At 49.7% G+C, this 16,158-nt stretch overlaps 1 protein-coding gene across 1 annotated transcript; it reads left to right on the top strand.

Moving 5' to 3' along the window:
• The first annotated feature begins 10,235 nt into the window (after positions 1 to 10,235).
• Positions 10,236 to 12,392, top strand: LOC109770723 (cytochrome P450 94C1). Its single transcript, XM_020329431.4, has one exon. It carries the CDS (start codon positions 10,322 to 10,324, stop codon positions 11,900 to 11,902), a length of 1,581 nt encoding a protein of 526 aa, XP_020185020.1. The 5' UTR covers positions 10,236 to 10,321; the 3' UTR covers positions 11,903 to 12,392.
• Positions 12,393 to 16,158: the final 3,766 nt, after the last annotated feature.

Below are 16,158 nucleotides of genomic sequence, written 5' to 3' on the forward strand. Positions count from 1 at the left end.
TGGAGAGTTGGACGAGGAAATTTATATGAAACAACCAGATAGGTTTGTACTAGATGGTCAGGAAAGAAAAGTGTGCAAGTTGCTGAAGTCTTTGTATGGACTCAAGCAAGCACCCAAATAGTGGCATGAGAAGTTTGAAAGAACTTTAACAGCTGCAGGCTTTGTTGTAAACGAAGCTGACAAATGTGTGTACTATCGCCATGGTGGGGGCGAGGGCGTTATACTTTGCTTGTATATTGACGGCATACTGATTCTCGGAACAAATCTGAATGTTATTAAGGAGGTCAAGGATTTTCTATCTCGCTGTTTTGAGATGAAAGATTTAGGAGTGGTTGATGTCATTCTGAACATCAAGTTGTTGAGAGACGATGATGGTGGGATCACATTGCTTCAATCTCACTATGTGGAGAAGATCTTGAGTCGCTTTGGCTACAGTGACTGCAAGCCCTCTCCAACACCATATGATGCTAGTGTGTTGCTTCGAAAGAATCGAAGAATTGCTAGAGACCAATTGAAGTATTCTCAGATTATTGGCTCGCTGATGTACTTAGCCAGTGCTACAAGACCTGACATCTCTTTTGCTGTTAGCAAACTGAGTCGGTTTGTCTCAAAACCAGGAGATGTGCATTGGAAAGCTCTATAGAGAGTTTTGTGTTATTTGAAAGGCACTGCGAATTATGGAATTCACTACACCGGGCACCCAAAGGTGCTTGAAGGGTATAGTGACTCAAACTGGATCTCAGATGCTGATGAGATAAAGGCCACGAGCGGTTATGTATTCACTCATGGAGGTGGCGCTGTTTCTTGGAAGTCTTGCAAGCAGACCATCTTAACGAGGTCAACAATGGAAGCAGAACTCACAGCACTAGATACAGCTACGGTCGAAGCAGATTGGCTTCGCCGACTCTTGAATGACTTGCCGGTTGTTGAGAAACCTGTACCGGGTATCCTTATGAACTGCGACAATCAAACTGTGATCACGAAAGTGAGCAGCTCAAAGGATAACATGAAGTCATCAAGACACGTTCAGAGAAGGTTAAAGTCTGTCAGGAAAATGAGAAACTCCGGAGTTATTGCATTGGATTATATCGAAACGTCTAAAAATCTGGCAGATCCTTTTACAAAAGGTCTATCACGTAATGTGATAGATAATGCATCGAGGGAGATGGGTATGAGACCCACAATATGAGTTGTTCACAGTGGTAACCTATTCTTTGTGATCGGAGATCCCGTGAATTAGATGTGGAAGACAAGCTGTTGATCAACTGAGAGGAGAGTATCCTTACTATTAACAATACCACTCCATGAAGATGCAATACTCTCCTAATCTGCATGGCAGGTTAATGTATATCTTAATGTGTTCTAAGTGGCTCATTGAAGCAGAGATGTCGTCCTGCAGAACATCTTTTGAAGAACACACTTATATGAGTCTGATTGTCAAACGTTGCAATCTATGAGAGTAGGGTTCTCTCTAGTAAACTCATGAAAGGTCTCGGAGTATGACGCATAAGCTCCACCCACGGGGAAGACCCACGGTAGCCTAGTATCGGTCAAGGCTTTATGCGAAGCTAGATTCGTAGAAAACTTGCAGTTCAAAGCCCAGTCCACTGTTCAAGTTGCTTACTAGTGTAGCATAGAGTTTTAGGTGGAAGTTCAACTTAATAGTCTCCACTGCAGTACCGGTATATAAAACAGTGTTTTGGAACCGAAGGCAAATTTTGTGTGCCTCTGGAATCTGGTGGGGGATTGCTGAAATTTTATCTATGCAGCCCAATAAGCAGTTTCAGAAATTCCTAATAAATCCTAGAGACCCATGCAGCCCATTTGTGCAAGGCAAGAGGTGGAACTAAAGTTTAGTCCCACATTGCTAGTTTAGAGTGAGTTGGACCTCTTTATAAGGGAGGTTCTTTCCCCACTTGTATGAGCATGAGAACAAGATGGTCATCCACGCGCGCTCCTTCTCCGCCGCCCGCCTCGCCACGTCACGACGCGACGCGACGCTTCGCGCCGCGGGTTGCGGGAATGAGCCGAGCCGATGTCTAAATTTTTGCCAGACGCACCAGAACTTCTTCTTCCTCTCGCCACCGGTTCCAATCTCTGAGCTGCTGCTGTCTTCCTCGTCCCGGCTTGCGGCGTGCACCGTGAGTCGGCACAGTAGGCCTCCGAAACCGCACCACTTTGAGTCCTGTACGGGAGAAGGGTGATAAGGTTTTTGGGGAGCGCTCCGCGCGACTACTGAGTTTTCCATCACGGACTCCGACGACTACTTCTCCGACGTCGACAACCTCATCGACGACATGGCTGGAGAGGATGTCGACCCCAAGTCCAGTGCTTCTGCTGCCGCTGTCCCGTACGTGTTCTTCCTCTTTATGTTAGAGACCCTGCTACAGTTCCTTATTCTAGTGTTTGCCCTAGATATGTTAGACTCTGTTTCATATATGCAACTTGCTATACTATCTGCTTTAGATGTGTTTAGTTACAGTTCATATATGAAGATGTTGTTTACCTTCTCTTTATCAAATCGCATGACTTGTTTTATCACTGCTATACTAGTTGTGCTTTATCTAGTATTTCTGATAATAAAATCATTTGGTAAATTGCTCATATTTCTGCCCCCCCACCCCACATATTTACTGTAGGATTTTTTTAGAGGATTAAATTACGACCTACAGTTTCTGACTAGGACGCATGCACATGGATGGTTGCGCGATCTTTCCACGCTTGTACTACAGTAAACGGAGGCCATGCTCCATTGCTCGCTCGACACGTGTGCCGGCGCCACGTTTTTCCCACACGTGCCGCGGACTTTTCTGCGCGGTCGAGCGTCCTTTATCCGCACAGACACAGTGCTCCCCCACACAACTGTCGGGCTGATCCGGCGGGTGCTCCCGGTGCCGGTAAAAGTTGATGAACCCGATACTCCGATGCCCGCACAGCGCACCGAATCATGCCATGCCAGCCGATCGATGCCGATGTTGACCCGTCAGCCCGGCCGGGCATTGGTTCGGCAATTCGGCACGTTGCGCTCGCGTCGCACCCGCACCGGCCGGCGCTGCGGGGCTGCGGGCGATCGATGGACATAATCATGGCGCGCTCACGTCGCGCGATGGTCCATCCCCGCCGGGGGGCCTGGTCGCCGAGCGCACGTCGGGTGCGCTGTGCCGGTGCGATCGCCGGCCGAGGACACGGACGGACCACCGCGATGTCGCGGACGCGGTCGTTGGTGGTTACGCGCGGCATGGAGGGCTCCTCGGATAGAGGAGCCAGGGTGGCAGGCCGGCTTTGGCCTCGGGCTGTCTCGCCGTGATCCGCGAGACGGTGATGGGCGGGCGAGCTGATTGACCGGGGCCTTTTCATGCAGGTGGCGTTATGTCCGTGTCCTCCCGGGTACATGCTGGACGGATGGAACTTACTTGACTTGCAGTACTGCGGTCGGCTTTGATTCGATCGTCCTTCTCGGCACGAGAATCACACGGTGTGAGCAGGAGGAAACTACGCGGCAGGAAGCTTCCCGCCAAGAGGAGTGCATCATATCATATATCATACCCTGTGTCTGGTACCACTTGTGACTTGTCAGCGCCTCTTTCCCATCCGGAGACGAGAAACCCCGCAGCTAGCTGTAGGTGCATTTCACTGTGCGCTTTTCACATGGGAATATTTTCGTCAAGACGTACAACAAATCATAGGTTGAGCTTCTCAAGAAGTTATAAGAAATGTGATCATCTGTGAACCTACATATATACACAAATTAATCCGGCCTAAAAACATACACAAATTATTCCGGTTCATTTATAGGTGCCTCTTGCCTTTTGTGGTTCTTACTTGCATATACAATTTGGGTAATCTTTTATATAAAAAAAGGAAAATTTTGCTTCGCCCTCTCTGCTGCCAGAGCGATGAAACGACCGAGCACCTCTTGCTTAGATATGTTTTTGCCCGAGAGGCGTGGTCTGAGGTGCTAAGGTGGATCGGAATTCACTAGATTGTCCCCTCCACCAATGGCTCAACCATGAAGTGGTGGACCTCTCTACAACACATTGTCCCATGAAGTACCAGAAGGGCGTGAACTCGGTGATCCTATGCACTCCATGCTGCATATGGCTTGAGAGAAACAGAAGGGTGTTCAAGAACGCCCCCTCCTCCTTTGGAGTGGTGTTCGAGAAAATCAAGAACCATTGTCGTGAGTGGCGAAAGGTGGGTAACACCAGTCTAAAACGAGTAGCACCATAGTTCTTTCCCTGGACCTGTTTGAGATGGAGCCTTTCCATGGCGCTTAGACACAATCTTTATAAATGAACCTTGCTTTCCATCTTAATATATAGACACACGCTCGAGTGTTACTATTTTTAAAAAATTTAAACAAATAAATGACCACACGATCTCTAGATTCGATTTCAATAATCAATGCTCACTAAAGTACTCCTCACTTTGATGCTCATGTTGGTGCTGAATCTCTTCTCAGTCATTTTCTTTTGAATATCTCCCCTAGGACATTTATAATAAACTAATTTTCTATGGAGCATAGAATAGTAAGATACATACTTTTATTGGCTATAGCTTTTTTACAAGGTTCCAATCGTGTATCTGTCCATCTAATATAACATGTCTTATATTAGATTAGTATAGTTTAACTAATATTGTCATATGGACTTATAAATAATTTTCTAGCCATATTTTTTGTAAGTGCAATTATAATGATCTACATATCGTGATCTTCTAGATGCGCAGATCTACCAGTTATGATTTGTTTTAGTTGTAGTTATGAAGTGTTTAGGTGCGGTTATATAGACCCAATGATTATTATCTGTTTACGTATAATTATGAAGATCTAGTGTATTTGGTTTGTTTATAGACAATGATATATCTAACCAGTACAATCTATTTGTGTATGGTTATGCGCACAACGACTGTTATTTACTAATAAAAGATGGTCTACCAAGTGAACGATCGAGTGTTTTGCTCTTTTTAGAATGTGTATAACATTTCTCAATAATTTTATCTTTCGTATCATGCTTTGATATATAATATATGCGAAACTACCGATAATAGTTTCATCAATCCATATATTTAAATTGTGGAATTTCTTCTGTAAAAAAATCCATTTTTATGACAAGTGTATTTGTTTACGAGAGAACTCCTACATTTTTCTCATATTATATAGACACTGATTTATGCGTTGATAAATTTGTGTTTTTAACATGTCAAGTTTCCAAACCAAAAAACCACATGCATGCTTCAATGATTTATTATGGGCAATGCACAAGAAATTTTTAGGGAGAAACCGCATGCAAGTTCAGAGCACCGACATCATATGTGGAGTTTTCCACTATTTAGGAGAAAGAAAATTTATTTCACACATGTTTCTGCCATGTGCAAGATTTACGTTGAATTCTGAGTTAGGAAAGACACTCACCTTTGTCATTATTTTTTTCATTCCCCCCATGCCTGGAGGCGGTGTCAGTCCACATGTGCGTACAACTACTTATTTATGTACAACAACTTGATTCCCACAATTTTGAATTGTTCATCTGCCCGCCACTAACTATGGTGTAGGAGATTCGGCCAGTATGGAGTCGTGATCACACTCCATGGCCGATGAAGCTGAACTTATTTTTTGGCCGGCGAGGCCGAACACTTCTTATTTCATCCTGCATTTTCAGCTCACAACATATAAGACCAGAAAAATACATGTTGTTGGCCGGCCTGCATTTTGACACGTTGTTGTTTGCATTATCTATGTGCATTTGGAGAACAAAGTATATAGACTTCAAGATTGACCATCAACAAAATTTAATATGAGGTTTTAACAAAAAGGGTTTCCCCCATTTTATATATAAAGCATCACCACAACATCGAGCAAGAAGATACAAACGCACGTCACCACCACACTCAACGCACACACCCAAGGCGAGATACAAAGGTGCCGGGCACCGAAAACACCACCCCAACGACGACTAAGCACCCTAATGATAAGCCGAAGACCACCATGAAGATGAGCAATCCACCGAGGGGTGATGAGACGGACCAAGCCGGAGCGAGGACTCCAAGACAATGCCCTCAAGAGGAAAACGACTGTAGGAAGCCGTCACCGTCTGATCCCGAAGATCAGGTTTTCACCCGGAGTGACACGAAGGTAATGGAGGCACCAGGACGGAGCCTGCAAGAAGGAGAACGACATCCATGGATGCCGCCTCCGTCGGCCAGTACCGGGACTGGGCGAGTGATGAACCCCGGTGCTCCTACCCCTCAGTCGCAAGCTCACTCCGCCAACCACCCGCATCCATGCCGCCCAAGCGACCATGGTTGCCCGCCCGCACCCGAGCCGCGCGGTCAGCCCACGACCAACACGCCTCCCACCGCCAGAGCCGCCGCCCTGCATCCAGACCGCCCCGAGAACCACCAAAGTTCGAGGCTTTGAACAATCTGCACCACGGCCACCTCCGAGACAGCCAGCAAACCCGCCGAACAATGCTGGAACCGATAACAAACAGGGATGGGGAAGGGGGAGGGGTGGCCCGCGGGCATGACCGGCTACAACACAGTGCCGGCGACGGGCAGCTCCCGTCCCTCCAACTGGCTCCCCCCCCCCCCCCCCCCCCGAAACCACTGTTTCGCCCCACCCCGCCATAGGCCCGGCCCCGAGCACGGCCACGGCAGAAGCCCATCACCAGAGAGGAGGGAGCAGAGCCTGCCGCCGCGTCCAAGGATGGCCACCAGGGGAGTCTCCCGCGCCGTGCGTCGGCGACCAGCCGCAAGGGCCCCGCCTGGCCGCGGCGCACACATCCACCCGCTCCCCCCACCCACGAGCCATGGCAAGGAAGGCCGACCGCGACCCAGGTCGCCCATGACCCGCGGCGCCAGAGGCGGATCTGGGCGAGCCGCCGTGACGCAGCCGCCGCCACCATCCTCGAGCCCCGCGACCCAGGTCGCCCATGACCCGCGGCGCCAGAGGCGGATCTGGGCGAGCCGCCGTGACGCAGCCGCCGCCACCATCCTCGAGCCCGCACCAGCGCCGCGCCGCCCGTCGCATCGCCGTCACGCGTCGTCGCCGGCCCACGCCGGCGCGCCGCCGAGCTGCCGCGCCCAGCGCCGCATCAGGCTGGAAGGGTCCGACCCGCGCCAAATTCCCCAAGCGTGGAGACGAGAAGGCCCCGCTGCCGCCAACGACAAGCGGACATCACCCGCTCGCGCCCTCCGGCCGCGGCGAGGGAGGAGGGAGAGGAGGAGGGGGGACCGGTGGCGGCGCGGCTAGGGTTGCCCTCCGGACGCCCGCGGGAGCGTCGCGGGAGGGAGAGGGGGGAGGTAACAGTAAATATCTAATATGAGGTTTTTTGTGAGGCTCATTCTATATAGATATAATTAACGAGATTGTATTATGGACTCTAGAAACTCGTACCACAAAGTTGCAAATTTCAGTCAGACTCAATGCAATGTGATGCATTGATGCGAAACATATTCACTATTATTCTGGGAAAGAATGGGTTAATATAGATTCTCCATTTTGTGTTTTCACTTATTTATGTTGTATACAAATGTATACTAACACATCGATATATTTTATGTATCACACTAATAGCAAAGTCCCTAGACCGTTGTGTGCGTGTGCGCGCGCGCGCAAGTTTTCATAAGACCACATAAAATCTGGAAGACATGTATTTTTTATAGTACTTTGAATTGTTGGCAATTACGTTTAAAGAAAACCTCAAGGGGAAGATAATTTTTAGTACTCAATAATTTTAATAATAAAATTTAGTTAACTAAAGTATGACTTTTTAAATTCTTTCTTTTTGAAGAACTTGAAGGAAAATCATTATTTTGCTATTTTCTACATTGTTTCCATGATGTTGAGGTGGCGTGCAAGGCACATAGGCATCACCTCGCCTTCACCATTTTTGGAATTATCAAAATCGCTTTGGAATGATCTGAGGAGGGTATTCTACGTTTACTGGAATGATGTGAGGTTGGATAAATAAATGGGTCTGTTTAGGACACATCTAGACGTGACATAATTATGTCACATCTAATTTGATGTCCACTATGTTTGTGGTCTATTTTTTTTGTTCCAGCATTTTTTTAGTTTCTTGTTGCTATGTTATTTATGGGAGCTTGATGTGACATCCTTAGAAAATATCTAGTGTGAATTAGACAAACTGTAAATACAGTGTTTTGGGGCAACCGAGGCTTTGAGACATTCCTATTTGTATTTTGCACATTTATAGAATAGGGTACATAGACTTCAAGACAACCACTCACGTTTCCATTAAAAATAGTTCACTATAGTTCTCGAAAAAATTAACAAATATAGGGTTATTTGATTTATGTTTTGGTTCTTTATTAGTATTTTCTATACAAAAGTATATTGGCATGCTTGTATATTTTATCTATCACACATTATTATCAAAATCTGTAGACCAGTTTTTTTTTCATAAAACCACATAAACTTTTAGAAACATGTATGATGTGAAAGTACTCTGGATTCTTTAGGGCATTTCTAACCGATCCCTTATAACCGGTTAGGGGAGTAAAAATGTGGTTTTACTCTTCTAACCGGCACCTAGCTGATCCCCAATTCGTCGTAAGGGAGTATAATTTTTACTCCGGCCCTAACTTTCTCCTATATTTACTCCACCGCGCGGCGGCTGAGTAAAAGCCGCGCCGCTCTTCCACTGCCTCCCCCTCCGCTCCCGCGTCGTATCTGCGCCAACGCCGCCTCTCCCACCCCCCGCTAGCACCCGCCCGCCACAACACACCCACCTGCCGGCTCCGCAGCTGTCCCCTACCACTTCGTTTTGTGCCTCCTCGTCCCGTCGCCAGCGAAAAATAGGTGGATCTACGGCTGCTCCCACCACCGCCGGATTTGACATTTCCGGGCGTCGGCGGCTGCGCCTTGCCATGGATTCACCGAGTAGCGGACCGCACAGCCCCGACAACGCCTTCGGGCTACTTGCAGGTACCGGCTCCTCCTCTAGCCACTTGAACCCCTCTCGTTGGAGGTTTGTCAGCAAATACACGCTCGGTCGTCGCCCAGGCTCGGCGCTGGCGCAGAGGCTTGCCGGCTTGCCGTTGCCGGTCATACAGTGCGACGACTGCATGTGGTAGGTGGTGCGCCGAATTTCTACCACGCCGCAACATCCCGGATGGGTGTTCTTCAAGTGCACAAAGGATGGGTATGTGCTTGTTTTGATTCGGTTGTTCACCGGATTCAGCGATATTTTGGTAGCTCATTGTTTGCTCATCTATGTGTGTAGGATGGATGCAAGTTTTGGTATTGGGAAGAAGAATACAACGATCTATTGATAGCACAAAAATTTATAGATGTTCATGCACTCGTTGCTAGAATTGAGGCTAGAGATGAAACTACAGATGAGATCAGATGCGAAGCAATGTCTACTTCTTTAGAATCGAAGAAGAAAGAAATGTTGAAGCTCGAGAAGCCGCAGATCAACAATGAAGACATAGAGAAGAAATGCCTTATAGAAGTACATTTAACAGAATTTTCAATGGAAGAACAATTATTATATCCCTCGGTATCTATGAAATCGAATTTATTTAACCAAAGTTCTTATGAAATTCATGTTGTTTTGGAAGACTTCAATTTTAGAATATCCATTTTTGGGTCACTGCAATGGTTGGATGATGCTGAGATTGTGCGGAAGACAAGTAAGCATCACATCACCTAAAGCATATTCAATTTTGACATTTTCCTCCAAAATGGAGGCCTTGACCTCCATAACGGGTTTGCTATTTCTCATGTGCCTGAAATTTCTTCTCCTGCCAGGCACTTTTTTCCCTTCTTCCTTCCCTCATGACCAGACCTCGCCGGAGAAGAACTAGCTCCATCATCTATCTTAGGGTGAAGTAATTGCCCCATTATCTATCTTAGGGATGGGAGGATAGGGGATCGCCAAAGGTTTTCATGGGTGGTGTTGGGCTTAGAGGGATGGTCGGGGCGGCGACCAGCAACGTCGGTGGGGGGAGGTCCAGGGGAGGACGACGCGGTGAAGCGGGTAGCGCCCACCGGCCGCGGGTGGTAGAGGCCGGCGGTTAGGGCGGGGTAGGCTGGGGGCTCGGGAGGGGAAAGAAGGAATGGAGGTTGAAGATGAACAGTGAATCTGTTTTAAACCGTTGGATTATGATCTAGTAGTTCCTGTATAAGTGACTGATGGATGGATGAAAACATTTCAGGTACGTGACGTATAGTCGGTCCGGTATATAAAACGCCGCGGGCGCAGCCACAACGCCAAACGCGCACGCACACACCACCATAAAAGCAGAGCCGAGCGCACGCGCGCGAAAGGAGCTCAGCGAAAGCCCCCGATCGATGTTCTTCCTCATGGGCGCGGGCGCGGATTCGACCACGTGTCACGTCGCGGCGCACGCCCTGGCGAGCCCGGTGGCCGCCGTCTTCTTCGCCTCGGCCGTGTGCACGCTGGCCCTCGCCGTCCTCCTGGGCTCCATGCGGCTGCGGCCGCCGTGGTGGTGCGCGTGCGCGGTGTGCGAGGCGTACCTGACGGCGTCGTGGACGGGCGAGTTCGACAACCTCTGCGACTGGTTCGCCCACCTGCTGCGCCGCGAGCCCGGGCGGACCGTGCACGTGCACGTCCTCGGGAACGTGCTCACCGCCAACCCGGCCACCGTCGAGCACATGCTCCGCGGCCGGTTCGACAACTACCCCAAGGGCGCGCCCTTCTCCGCCATCCTCGCCGACTTCCTCGGCCGAGGCATATTCAACGTCGACGGCGACTCCTGGCTCTTCCAGCGCAAGCTCGCCGCCGCCGAGCTCGCGTCCCCGGCGATCCGCGCGTTCACGGCCAGAGTCGTTGCCTCCGAACTGAGGTGCCGCCTCATTCCTCTGCTCCACTCTGCCTCCGCTGGACAGGGTGGCGAGGAGGAGCTGCTCGACCTGCAGGACGTGTTCCGCCGCTTCGCTTTCGACTGCATATGCAAGATCTCCTTCGGCCTCGACCCCGGCTGCCTCGAGCTTTCTCTGCCGATGTCGGCGTTCGCCGACGCTTTCGACACGGCGTCGATGCTCTCGGCGCGGCGAGCGACGGCGCCCATGCATGTGGTCTGGAAGATTAAGCGGTTGCTGAACATAGGGGACGAGCGGGAGCTCCGCGACGCGATCGGCCTCGTCGACGATCTTGCCGCCGAGGTCATCCGGCAGCGCCGCAAGCTTGGCTCCACTACTGCCTCGGGCGACGACCTCCTGTCGCGCTTCATGGGCTCCATCAACGACGACAAGTACCTCCGCGACATCGTCGTGAGCTTCCTGCTGGCCGGGCGCGACACCGTCGCCTCTGCTCTCACCGCCTTCTTCCTGCTCCTCTCCGACCACCCCCACGTCGCCGACGCGATCCGGGACGAGGTCTCCCGCGTCACCGCCGGAGGGAGAGACGCCGACGACCACCCCGCGATCGCCACCTCCGAGAAGCTCAAGGACATGCACTACGTGCACGCGGCCCTGTACGAGTGCATGCGGCTGTTCCCGCCGGTGCAGTTCGACTCCAAGTTCGCGGCCGGCGAGGACACGCTCCCGGACGGCACGCCCGTGGCCAAGGGCACCCGGGTGACCTACCACGCGTACGCCATGGGACGGATGGAGTCCGTGTGGGGGCCCGACTGCGCCGAGTTCCGGCCGGAGAGGTGGCTCCGAGACAACCAGTTCGTGCCGGAGAGCCCGTACCGGTACCCGGTGTTCCAGGGCGGCGTGCGCGTCTGCATTGGCAAGGAGCTGGCCATCATGGAGATGAAGGCGGCCATCGTGGCCGTGGTCCAGGGCTTCGACATCGAGACGGTCGGGCGGAGCTCGCGGCGGCCCAAGTTCGCGCCGGGGCTCACCGCCGCGTTCGCCGGGGGTGTGCCGGTCAGAGTGCGCCGGCGAGCGCGCGCGAGCGGCTAGGTTTATAGTAACTCTTTTTTACTTAGTCAAAACGTCGCCGTCAGCCGCACGGGATGGATGGATCTATTCGTTTCATCTTTGCCTTGCGACCGCACATCGGATGTGATCGGGCGCACGCAAACTTGTTGTAATCCACTCCTGCTCGAGAGTCAAGACCAGCACCCGGCTTGGTGAGTGCGCTGGAGGGAATGAGTACCATCATAAGAGTGGATTAGGCTAAAGCTAAGTGACCTTTCCTCGGCTGCGACTCGGGCAAAGTGTGCAGCCGCCGGAGATCTTTCCAAGTTCAACGCACAAGTTCGTGCCCCCCTCCGGTGCCATTATTGATGACAGATTTCCCATCCGATTCAAAGTTGAGAATAGATGTTCTTCAGCGTGGATTTTCTAGTTATGGACAGCATCGATTCAATTATTGCGAGGTGGTCGGCCATTGTTTGAGTTGCAGTAGTACTGACTTTTTTTTTTGAAATAAACAGTAGGACTGATTTGTTCGATTAGGCAGAGGAAGAGAATTGTGCGTTGCCAGTGGATACACAAAGCGTGTGAATGAGATGATAAACAAAGTCTCATCTACTCCCCCGTTCTTAAATACTCCCTCCATTCCAAAATAAAAGATTTAACTTTGTATTAACTTTATATAAAGTTGAGTCGTCTATTTTGGAACGGAGTGAGTATAAGACATTTTAGAGATTTTAATATAGACTACATATAAAGCAGAAAATGAGTGAATCTACACTCTAAAATACGACTATACGTATCTGTATGTAGTTTATATTGAGATCTCTAAAATATCTTATATTTAGAAACGAAAGGATAACTCCTGCACTATTTGGTTAATCTTATTAAAAATAAAATAAAAAACATGCCTAAGTAATTCAATCTATTTTTGAGTTAGGGTAAAGTCTCCCCTCTAAGCTTGACCAGCGAGCCCGCGGATTTGCCAACCCTCTGCATGTCACTTTGGTGGCCGGTGGGTGCGAGGAGAATTCTGGTGTCTCTGCTCTCGTTAGTGGTTTATATTAGAGTTTTTTAGACCTCGCAGGTACGGCGCTCAGGCGGATGGTGACGCTTCGTCTTCGAGTTTATCTTTCGGCTTCCGATCCTCCTTGAGTTTGTCCATCTGGATGTAGCCGACGAAGCTCCGGCATAAATTCCTACTGTCTTATTGGAGCGATGAGGTTAGGATTCATTACAGTGTGGCAAGATTTGGTGTCAGATGCTTCAGATTTATTCAATGGTTCAACAACGACGACTGCGGCTCCAGGATGCTTGTCCTTAGGGACACATGCAGAAAGACTTTCCAGCTGTCATCGACAAGGTAAAGCCGGCTCCGATAGAGGGACGGTGACAACAGTATGTCGGCGGCTCGTTCTAGCAACATTAGTGGTCGTTCGGTGGTCTTCAAGTCTCGATGTAACTGCATTACAATTGAGATGTTTTGTACCTCTGGACAATAGATCTGGATCTTTAAAAAAATAAATAAGAATCAGCAAATTCGGAAAAAGAAAATTGACAAACTCATTTCAGCACAGGATAAGTACATACAACTACGATGAGACTCGGGTGGGAGGGGGCCGAGGGGGGCAATGCACATGTGCCGGGGGCCTCGTGGGACTGCAACTGTTGGATCCGATCCTACCTTTTCAAGTGCCATGTACGAGACCGTTCTTCCGGACGCCTTGCCAACGAATCGCTGCTGTGCGATGGCCACGCATGTGCTGCCGTCGTCTGCTAATCCATTCGTTTATTACCCCCGGCCCGCCCAATGTTTCTTTTTCTTTCTTTCGAGAATCGCCCAACGTTTCGTTTCTCATGCAGACACGGACACGGGCGAGGTGGGGAGCACGTTTTGTTTGGTAGGGAAGGGGAGGGTGTACAGTCGTGGGAGTACTACTGTAGTTCATATTCGTCACGTGTGTTCGGTATCACATTCGCGTACGTACGACCGTCCAGCTGCGGTTGTACCTGCCAATCAATGCTCAAAATTAGGTGGAAATGGGTGTTTTTTATGTCAAAAAAGGTTATTCCCTCCTTAACCTTTTACTTGTCTCATTTTTACCTCTTTTTTCATAGAAAAAACACGCAAGAGCTTTGTGCGCCTTCTGTATTAAGACAGAAGGGAATATTTTTTAGAAAAAGTCATATGGGAATATACGCTACAAAGTTTATGTAGCTCATCACAAGCGATCTGCCACAATCCATCCTTGCGACCGTTCACAAGCCTCTAGATCTCACTAGTTTCCACATCGCAAATTCGACGTACACGAGATACAAAACCAAAATATTTTTTGATTGCCACCATTGTCTGCCCTACCAAAATTTCTCGAAATGGCCAAAACATTGGTCCTTGTTTGGCCGACTGCCAATTCTTTTATGACAATGCTCCTTTAGCAACTCTAGTCTATTTTCTTTTTTTTGCGGGAAAAAAGGAATTCTCATTACTCAAGGAGGCTTCTCAGCGAGAGCCAGGTTTATAACAAAGTCCATCCCGGCAGTAAGCCAGACTGCTGTGCGCGGAGTGCTACGGCCATAGCGGCCAGCTCATGACTAATCCTGTTCTGCAGACGGCTACAAAGAGTAAAAGAGATCTCCCTAGCATCGCTTCCAGCCAACCTACGAATCTCCTTTATAAGTGCACGATGTGACGATCTATCCATCTCTATTTTCTCTAGCCAAATTTGGTTGACTCATGGTCAAGCAAAACGCCAACCATAATAGCCTACTCAAATTTCTGGTAAGGTAAACTTGGGCAGGAATAAAAAAAAACTTGCATCGTCGACCATGTCAACGCTGCTTTCCTGCTACGAAGTGCCACCATCCATCCGACACACTTTCTTTTCCTTTTTCCTTCCCACCGACTGTCGGGACTATCAAAGCTTCTCTTCCCACATCTAGTGTGTTGTCCAACAACCTTCACGAGCAGATGCATGACATGTGCTGGGATGAAAAGAACAAGGGCTCTCGAAGGCTGCGAAGGAAGTGCTAGCTAAATCCGGGTTGCTAGCGACACCGACGTTCACCATGAGCTGTTTTCAACTCTCCAAGAAAATGTGCCGGAACCTTACTTCTATCTCCTCTAACTTCTGGTGGGGATCAGCTCATGGAGAGAACAAGGTGCACTGGGTGGCCAGGGACAAAATGTGCTTGTCAAAGAGAGAAGGAGGCATGGGTTTCAGAAACTATGAGGCGTTCAACCAGGCCCTGCTTAGCAAGTAAGCCTGGAGGATCTTGCAAGTACCGGATTCCCTATGCGCAAGGGTTCTGCGTGCTAGGTATTTCAAAGACTCGTCGATCATGAGTGCTACATACCCAACAAACGGGTCTTTCACCTTCTGCAGCATTCTCTTCGACAGGGACCTGCTGCGGGAAGGAGCGGTGTGGCGCATTGGGGACGGAGCTAAGGTCCTTATTCACCACGATAACTGGATCCCTCGAAGATGCAGCCTTCGGCCACTGGGGCAAACTTCCATTCATGGAACAACCCGCGTTGCTGACCTTCTGTCGGCGGATGGAAACACGTGGAATGAGGCCAAGATTGATGAGATGTTCACTCCAGGCGATGCTGTCGATATTAAGCAGATCCCGGTTGGAGGACAGGGTGTGGATGATTACCTTGCTTGGAACTATACCAAGGATGGCGTCTACTCGGTTTGTTCAGCATATCATTTGGCGATGAGTTTGAGAAGGGCCAAATCTGGCCGTCCGGAGTCGTTATCTTCGGTTGATTCCCAAAGAAACTGGCTGTCTATGTGGAGTACTCATGTGCCCAATAAAGTCAAGGTGCACTCATGGAGAATCGTGCGCAACGGTCTGGCCACTGGGTTCGAACTGCTACGAAGACGAATTAAACCGGGCATCTTCTGTACCGTGTGCGGAAGGGAGGAGACTTTGCTCCACCGTTTCTGGACTTGCCACCACTCGAGGCAGTTCTGGGCGGATTTGTCAGAGAGGCGAAGCGTTAAGCACCATATCCTCCCGAGGGAATTGCCACTAACCAAGACGTTGGAAGGTGGCTATGGAACTGGATGAGAGGGGCTCGGGACGAGGAGAAGGAGATGATCATGCAGGGCCTCTATGGGCTTTGGCTGGCAAGAAATGAAGCGCGCGACGGGGTGCGTATCAAAAACCCCTCTGATGTTGCAGACACGGTGTCGAGGTTCATGGACGAATGGGGAGAGGCGGTGACGAAGAAAGCTCGAGCTTCTGTCAAACCACCACCTAAGAAGTGGCAGCCGCCAGAGGTCGACTAGGTTAAG

The sequence above is a fragment of the Aegilops tauschii genome, chromosome 1, assembly GCF_002575655.3.
Source record: "Aegilops tauschii subsp. strangulata cultivar AL8/78 chromosome 1, Aet v6.0, whole genome shotgun sequence".
NCBI lineage: Eukaryota > Viridiplantae > Streptophyta > Magnoliopsida > Poales > Poaceae > Aegilops > Aegilops tauschii.